This window comes from Calonectris borealis, chromosome Z (assembly GCF_964195595.1).
Source record: "Calonectris borealis chromosome Z, bCalBor7.hap1.2, whole genome shotgun sequence".
Classification (NCBI taxonomy): Eukaryota; Metazoa; Chordata; class Aves; order Procellariiformes; family Procellariidae; genus Calonectris; species Calonectris borealis.
In genome coordinates this window covers 36136578-36145790 of record NC_134352.1, presented here as the reverse complement: position 1 = coordinate 36145790, position 9213 = coordinate 36136578, and the positions used below count along the sequence as shown (strand labels likewise).

The 9213-nt window shown below is 37.6% G+C and overlaps 1 protein-coding gene across 1 annotated transcript in view; it reads right to left on the bottom strand.

Moving 5' to 3' along the window:
• Positions 1 to 1033: 1033 nt before the first annotated feature.
• Positions 1034 to 9213, bottom strand: part of ADAMTS19 (ADAM metallopeptidase with thrombospondin type 1 motif 19) — a 153267-nt gene continuing 145087 nt past the window's right edge. Inside the window, exons 22-23 of the mRNA XM_075137023.1 lie at positions 5425 to 5602; positions 1034 to 2286 (exon numbers count right to left, since the gene is read on the bottom strand). Of these exons, the coding sequence (XP_074993124.1) occupies positions 2135 to 2286; positions 5425 to 5602 (330 nt within the window). The 3' untranslated portion in view covers positions 1034 to 2134. The remainder of the gene's footprint in view (positions 2287 to 5424; positions 5603 to 9213) is intronic.

The following is a 9213-nucleotide window of genomic DNA, read 5'->3' as shown; positions in this document are numbered from 1 at the left end:
GCATGCAAAATTGTGCGGATGATATTGCTGACTGATAAAACACTGTCCTCTGGCCCCTAGTCTGGAGACATCTTTCCTTTCGCTTGATTTTTATTGTTGTGATTCAAGCCAGTGCAGGAGTATTAGCAGGGCTGGGTACTAAGTAAATATGAAGAAAATTTAAAATAATGATTGTTCCTTTTGCCTGCTAACCACAATAATTCTACTAGGCTTCCAAATGCGTGTCTGTGACATTGAGGAGTTATGCCCAACAGCAACTGAATTTTCTGTGCATTGAAACTTTTTAATTATACAAAATATAATATCACATTCCATGATGTCAGATTTATTTTTCTTTCCTTCTTTACTTTTTAAAACCAGAAAATACTTAACTCCTACATTAGCACATGATTAAAGTTGCAGTTTTTGAATGCACAGCGGTAAGATGCCAAACCAAAGATTTTGACAGTACAGCTATTTGAAAGCACATATGTTGTTTTCAACGGGAGTTAAGACTGCAGCTAAGTATTCTTCCTGGACAGAAACAGTCCTGATCGGGGGCCTCAGTTTATTAAATTGTGTGCATATCTACATCATATCTATACAGGAGACTTTACAGAGACTTAAAAGGAACAATCACTCAAATAAAGATGCATTCTTTTTTGTTTTGAGTAGAAAATATGATGCCTTTCAGACTCATTTCTCCATTTTTCTTGCCTTCAGGGTTTGGTTTGGTTCTCCTACATATTTTCAGAGCATGCCTAAAGGCGTGCATCACAAAATGGATGCAAAGGACCTACCCCTCTCCTCTTGCCAAGTATAGTGGTTATAGAACTCACCTGAGATGAGTAACTGAATATTACTCTGTTATACCCAACTTTCCATATATCAAGGCTCACAGAGTGGCATGTCTGCCTGCAGCTGCAGAAAGGTGCCTAAGTCAAGAGGCAGGAGGCATGCGTTGTAAGGACTACGGTAGCTGTACCTGCTGCGATGCAGGGCTCGATGGATGCGGCTACCAGACACAGGTGCCCGAAAGAGGAAAAATGCAAATAACAAAAGAAGCTTTAGTTTTTATTGAAAATGTAAAAATCATGTGAATCATGTACAATATTTTCTCATAAGGAAAATTTTAGCTGTTTCATAACGTTTCACAAAACTGTAAAACATTTCATCTTTATAAAGACTTTTTCATAAAACAAAGATAAAACCAAAGTAGTATTACAAAGCTATTTTCTAAATCGTCAACAGAGAACTGAAAATGTTTAACAGATTAAGTCATACAAGTGGCAGGAGGAAGGACTCTTCCATTTGTAAATCTGCAAGAGGACACACAAAGGTATAGAGGGGCATGGATTTTTTGTTTCAAAAAGTTTAAAATCAAGTGACATGTTAAAACAGTACAGACGTGGATTCATAGGATGGTACAAGTTCTAGGACTGCATTTCTCTACACTACCTCAAACAGTGCAACAGTGATTCAGTGTAAATCTCTACAGTGTTTCATTGATTCAATACTTGTGTTCAAGTATGTGTCCATGAGAATGATCAAAATCCCTACTTAGCTATTTTAATTTTCTTGTTTATAATATAAGTTACAGTAGATTATCCCCTTCAGTATGTTTCAAAATCAAATGAACTGATTTCACAATACATTCTGTAATAACCTGTTCAATAATGTTAGCTTACTCACCTCAACATCTGTTGCAAAATACACAAGATCATTCTGACTCTGAATGCCAAAAATATAATAAAATTAAAAAGGGCTTTATTTCCATATACAACAAAACTATTCAGCTAAATTAAAATAAATTCAAGATAACATGACTTTTTTTGGCAACAGAGAGACGACCCTACTGAAAATAAACATTTAAAATACTAGTTACTATTTTTTAAAATTCTGATAAATGTATCCAAAATTGTTCATATAAAAATTAATTACGAAAACGTCAGTGAATAAAACAAGTTGGCTGTCTAACCAAAACAATTAAGGATGTCTGGCAGGCAAAAATAAATTAATTTGATTAAATTATATGTAATCTGATAATATTTGGTCTGAAGAAGCGTGCGTGTGTGTGTGTGTGTACGTGTCTGTGTGTGTGTGTTTATAAATAATAAGATTGCAAAGAGCTGAGAGCCAGCCAGCCTGACAGAGGTCAACTCTTTTGTTGCATTTTTTGCGCATAAAAGTCCCTGCACGTCTCACAGCACCGTTGATACCACCTCATGTCTTGACAGAGGTTCTTCTCTCTTATCACCCTGCAGTACACAGGCCACTGGTCTCCCAGGCACTTGAATGTTAAAGCAGCTGTGAAACAACAACGACAAAATCAAATATACAGTACTGTTACATTTATTAGTGAAGAATCAGGTAGCAAAGGTGACAAGGACACCAGAAGTGTATCTGGGGAAGGGAAAGGAGAATAGATGTAGGTATTCAACAAAAGAAAGAAAAAAAAATCTTCCTGCTGTCAATATTTTCAACATTAAATTTTTTTAAGGCCAGCTTAATTTATAAATTGGATTAAGTTGCATTGAAACTAACTGGTTTCATGTCATGCAGCTGTCTCCTCATGGGGGGGTGAAGCCCACCTTTCTGCCCCATACAGAAGCAAGCTGGGGCTGGGGACAGGGCTACGAGGGGGCTGCAGAGCCAGCTCCAGCAGAGCCACACGAAGCAGCAGCTCCAGCTGCCCTCAGTTTGAGATGGAAGTTGCCACTGGAAAACCAGGGAGCCTCAGCTTGAATAATACCAGAATGGGGTTCTCAGTGATACCTATAAGGGGATTTTTTTTGATCAGAGGCAGGTAGGGAAATGTAGGAATTAAAGCATAGAGACTGCTGCCAGTTTTCTGATCAGCTTTTGCTCAAGAAATCAAGACTTTGTGCCATGTTGTCAATGAATGGAAATTGAACAAAACTACATGTCTTACATCATCTTTCTTTTAAGTGAATAATCTACTAGGCCTTTAGTTTTGTGTGGCTTCTTTGTTCAAAGGAACAGAAATATATTTTCTTGCTAGCTTAAACTACAGTTTAAGTTTAGTAAACTACATCTGGCCACAGATGCCACACTATGAGGCAGTAAGGTTTGAAGACAGTTAGCAAGTCCCATGGGACATTTCATAATGCAAATCCATTTTATCTAGAAAAATGAAACTTACAGTATGGAATCAATGACAGTTGATATGTTGGCAAATATACCTGTTCAGGCCCAATTATCGCATTTTGTGCTTCTGAAATGCACAAATACTGTGCATTTCTTACCTTCCTGACCTTTTTCTCCCCTCTCTAAGTACATTCAAAATGCTTGTTTTTTTTTTTTTTTAAATTGTCTTCCAATACTTTGGTCTGACTGCATCACCCTCTTTTTAATCACTCCAATGGGTCTTCCCTCCTCCATGTCAAAGTCAGGCTATTAATCCTTATCTTCACATCTTTCATGTCTTATCTTCACCCAGTTATTCACGTTGCTCTATTAGTAGTCTGTTGCTGCTTTCTAACTGTAGGAATCCCCGACTACCAAATTCTTCCACAGAAACCTTCTAAAACGACAAGGCCATCACACTAGCCTGAAAAGCCACTGTTTGGTTTACTCTACCTGCTCCCACAGTTGTTAACTGTTCAGTTCTCGCTAGCAGTCATAAACATTCAAATGCAAAAGCCTGACTTCTGTTGTACGCCTCTTGTACAAAACAGGCATATTTTCATGTGTGTTGTCTTTTTTTTTGTAAAGCCATCTGTTAATTCACCCACCTGTTTCACTTACAAAAGCCTCTTATAGTGCTTATCATAGAAGGACTCTGATACCAAATTTGGGTCTTTGCACATTCAGTTATTTAAGCTGTAGCGTATACATGGAATCAATATGGGAAAACAGTGAAAAACAGGGCACAAGAAACAGACATCATCCAAAAATCATCATAAACACTGAACTGAAAAAAAGGTCAATCTCACAGAAGATTTAAGTTACTCTCCTTTTTTAATAGAAGAGAAACTGAGAGTGTATTTATGAAAGAGTAGGGATGCTGCAATCCACATCAGCTTCCATTAGCCCTACCCCCAAATCCGGAGGATCTATACTGCATAATAGGAATGGAACTGGATGCCAAAATGGTCAATATATTCAAGGGAAGCATTGCATTATGTATTATGGAGATGATAATGTTTCTGCTGGACTGGATTCTGACTCCTGCTGGATGAGGTTGACCTGTAGATTACTAACATCAGTGCTACATAATCCTTTCTACGAGGACAACATAGCTCAGTCTTTTTTTGTGCACTTCACATTAAGTCAAATTTTAATGAATCTGACGCTGTATTTTTTCTGTGAAATTTTGTGAATCATTTCACTCTGTGACAAAAAGCTGCGTATACCTCACCAGAGCGAGAGCGTCAGTGATGGATGGATGGCCTTTTGCTTTTGAGAGAGCAGTTGAACAAAGAAAGATAAAATACGAAGGGCAACCTTACAAAAGTGAAATAGCAGAGAAGAGGGCCATAGGCAACAGCTGCCATCTCATCCAGCAAACTGGAACAATGACTACTACACAGAAATGTTTAAGGGTTAAAAACTTCAAAGAGAAACACCCTTCACTGACTTAAAGGAAGGATTACATACAGCCTGAATTGTTAGACTTGCTTAGATGCAGAGTAATCTATTTGACAGGAGGGTTTATCTTAACAATGGCTCTGGAAAATCATCTGGAAAGGGTATGCTGTCTTAGAGCAAGCCTTTGAATATTCCCCAGTCATGCTCAAGAAGCAGATGAACGATTTGGGAACTAATGGTAAGACCATCATCAACAACCCACTAGGAAATAAAAATTACCAGAATTAACAGTTCTGTAGTTATGCAGTAACATAATTTCTTTAAGACCAACAGAGACCTGAGTTCCTCCAGGAACAGCAAATCTCTTCATGTTAGTAATTTTCTTTCACACGTCCTAATCCATCAGGCATAGATTGTAGACATTTGAACTAAAGACAAGTGGAAAGAGCTATTTGTATTTGAGGAGCAAATAAGGGCCTCCTTGATCTCACAAATATCATGAGAACATAGTTTGCAGAGCTTTTAAAGAGAAAACAAGGTATTTTCTTACTTTAGAAATGTTCGATAAAATTGAGTGGACAAATATATATAAACTTATATAATATGTTTATGATGTCTCTAATATAAACATATTTTCATGTCAGATATTTTGTGTCCATAATATCATACAGTTCCATAAGATGGTCCCTCCTTGGATAACAAAACCCTTCACTATTCTGAGTACAGTCTCTGATGTACACACTGGAAAACTGCGGCAGAGAGATGAGTCTCTGCATGGAATTTAAATCTCCTGAGTCCTACCCCACTGTTTTTAAGCCAGGATCGTCATTACTCTATGGAGAAAAAGAACGAAGAAGAGATTTCCGGTGGGAATGTGTCATTTTGACTGCTTACCTAACCTGGGTGATGTTATTGTGTTAACATTAATTTTCTCATTGCAGGGGTGGAGATGACAGGGTCTGTAGGCTGCAGGCTTTTCTGAGGAAAAGCATTCATTGCCATGCCTTCCCGTGATCTTGTGCATGCACTGGATGACTCGGGACTGCATCCCTTTGCCACAGGTGACAGAGCACTGGAACACACAGAAGACACACATTCATTCGAAAGGTATTTTTGCCTGTTAACATGAAGGTGAAATGCCAGTCCAGGTGAAGTCAGTGGCTGCTCCTTCAGTTGTCAGTATTCCAACATTTCTGCCTTCCATTCCATTAGCTAAATGAAAATAAATTTTAAAAAGCACAAATAAATTGGCAGTATTTATTGACGGACTGATTCCAGCATCCTGTTGCTGTCAAGGTCCATTTTGTAGAACCTGTGACGAAACTGAAACGCATTAATGTGCCTGAATGGAGCAGGGGCTGTTCTTCTGTACCTGTATCCTAACTTACTCTTATTAGAGGTGAAAGTGATGGAACAAAAGAAAATGCTTACAGACACTGACAGAGAGAAGAATATTTAATTAAGCCATTACTCCTGCCAGTGCAAAAGTGCTCCTTCTGAGCAGAGTGTGTGCCTCCTGTCCTTGCGTCACATCTTCATGTTTTCACTCGTGTCCCACAGATGAAACACACAATGTGAGACATGCTGCCTGGCCTTTAATCAACCTTCCCATCTTGTTGCCACAGAGAATGAGGTGAGAAAATAAAACAGCTGAGCACTGTAATGATGGTAACATTCTACTTCTATCACAGTAACATAATATATTAGAATGAAAACTTGGGCAGTGCTGTACAGATGCATTCAAAACCTATTCCAAACCAACAGATGGACAAGTATAGTTTTCTGAAAAGAAAGATAAATTTTGAGTGTAGGAAACACTAAAGGGGTTTTTACCCTTTGGTTTTATTACCTATGTGCTTTTGAGTGACATTTTAAACACTATTACTTGGAGGAAAGATTTACACATGCCAAATGGGAAATGGAGGGCTTGCACCCAAATACGTACCTCAAGAGAAGTGAGACTCATGTCTCTTGGACTCATAAGACTCCAAGAGAGGTACAAGAGACTAGCATATACACTTGAAGGGTGTGTTCACAAAGGACTGAACAAGGTCCAAAGCACACTTCAACTTGTAACCACACGAAGTCAGACAATGGCATTCTACAGAGGCAGCAAGTGGACTTGATTTTGCTTCTGTTCTCAGTGATGTATATCAAGAGTAACTCCGTAAAGTCAATACAGAGCTGTGTAATTTCTTGCAAAGTTAACCAGATACAGCCTCCGTGAGCCAAGGCATGCAAAGATATTCTATTATGGATGCATAATTTTCTATTCAATAGCAACCACATAATAGCTTAACATATGAATAAATATGCTGTTTACAGGAGGGAATCTAGCTAGTACTGAAGTCTTTTCAAAGTAGAAGTCTGTCATCAACTTTGAATTTAATATACTGCTTTTAAATTGCATGAGAAAAAGCTTCTCAACAGAATTCCTTTTCCTGAATTCTCTGCCTTTTCCCTGTGCAGCTAAAAATGATCTTACTTCCTATAATCGCCAACATTATGCACATGGTAAACATGTATAATCACACATATACATACCCAAATTTAATCACCAATAGCAGCCAGAACATTGATCTTAATCTTGCCAAAATTCCAGCCACTTCTTGGATTCTGCTCTCCATAATTTCTGAGAGGTTTCTCTTTGGAATATTTTAATGCAATAGCAAGTGAGACAATGGAATAACAAAATTAAAAAAAAAAACAAAACCTGAGAATGAAGGAAAGATGAAGGTAATATGTTGAAGATAATCCGGTGAAGGTAATAAGATGAAGATGATCTTTAAAGATTATCACAGTGATCTTAATTTAGAGTAATTTTGCACACAGATTGTATTTTTTCCCTTCAGTAAAACACTTGCATGTTTATTAGCCAAAGCTAGAGTATGTGTGAGCTTGTAGTATGTATGTATCTTCTTTTATCAGCCATAGAGGAGGACAGGACAGGACAGGACAGGTGAATCTGGTACATAAGATCTCTTAAAAATAATTTATCTGCCCTTAACCTTTGGTTATCCTAAAATGAGTAGGTGCAACCTAGCCATCTGGAGTACTGGAGGGAAGAATAGGATTTGAAAACACTAGACTTCTGCTGACAAAATGGGCTCCAATGGTTTATCTACTAATTGATAATGCATAACAGTTCATGTATGCAGGTGCCTTTGTGGAGAGCAGTCATATCTTCTCTTTATCAAATGAGCTCTGGCCTGAAAGCTTCTCGTGACTGCAACTGAGACAATATGCAACAGGCAGACAGATCTCTCTCTCGGCTAATGAGTGTTTAGGCCCTGAATTTCTATGCAGCATTTGGCAAGATTTTGGCATTCAAATCTTAATTGGTAATTAACATCCCTTTAATGACTGAGCCACTACTGGCCTTTGTGAGATACTTCAAAGAGCGTTATGAAGCATTACAATGTAGTTTTCTATCCAAAGATGTATAAATCTTGCAAACAATTAATTTTAGTGTTGCATGACCTACTTATTCACATCCCAACTTTAGAGGAAGAAACTGACACTAAAGGATGATAAAATAAAATGTCTCAGTTCATATGAGAAATACGTGGCAAAGCAGGAAATAAAATAAGAAATTTGCCTTCTGTTTTATCCTCTTTTTATTTTCACAGAAATGTACTCATTTTTAACTTTGTATTTATTCTTATTTTATAAAACTGAGAACTTAAGTCTTGTAAGATGTTTGGGGAAAATTGTGAAGAGGCAGGCTACCACACTGATTTGCAACTCAAAACTTTCAAGGCCAGCCTGATCAGTTTACAAGCAAAGAGAGGTTTTTCCAAACCACTAGTGTTTTAAAATCAACCAGGGATCTGATAGTCAAGCTGCGCTCTTCCCTGTTCAGACATCATCATCATCAGTGGTGTCTGACTTCAGAATTAAGAATTCTACTGATTGGAAACCAGAAAAAAAAAATCTTTTTACCATATCTGTATTATCTCACATTCAAAGTAGTATGAAATAATATGAAATAGGGAAAAAACACCACAGGTATGGCATTTAGCAGTGCATTTGCTAGCTACACAAACAGTGAGATTTCTGTTTGTCTCCATGAAGTGGTCTTAAACCTGAATTTGTGCTGTATACACACCAGCCGACTGCTGGTATAACTGTGAGCAGCCACTGAATATCGGAAGATAAAAGGCATCCATATTTTAGTTTTTCACTTTGCAAAGGTATGGACTTGGTCCAATTTCACTAGGAGACACCTCAACTTCTGCAAAACAGCTAGATGGAACTCAGAGCAACAGCTCTGACCCTCATTTTGATACTCATTTCACTGCATATGGATGTGTACATTCTAGCTGAAGCAGACTCTTCCAAAACTGTCTCCCAAGCTTGCCTCACTTTTGGATTTCTCCCACTGAAAATATTCAACCTGAGGCAAATATCTCTCACTGGATGTGCAGCTGTCACATTTTAGGTAGCACTTGTGGTACGTAGCTGAAGCTTCCGTATACTTCTGGAGTTTCCATGTTTAAAACTGTAACAAAGCTTTCAACTTACAGGAAACAAAAAATACTTTCACTTTTACAGGGAATTTACATTAAGCAGTGAATTTAATCAGAAAGCAATCTAACTATCAAAACTGCTTGTACTTTCCATGATTTTATATTAATATATTAATATAAAGTTTCTGTATATAAAATTTTCAGAAAATGCCCA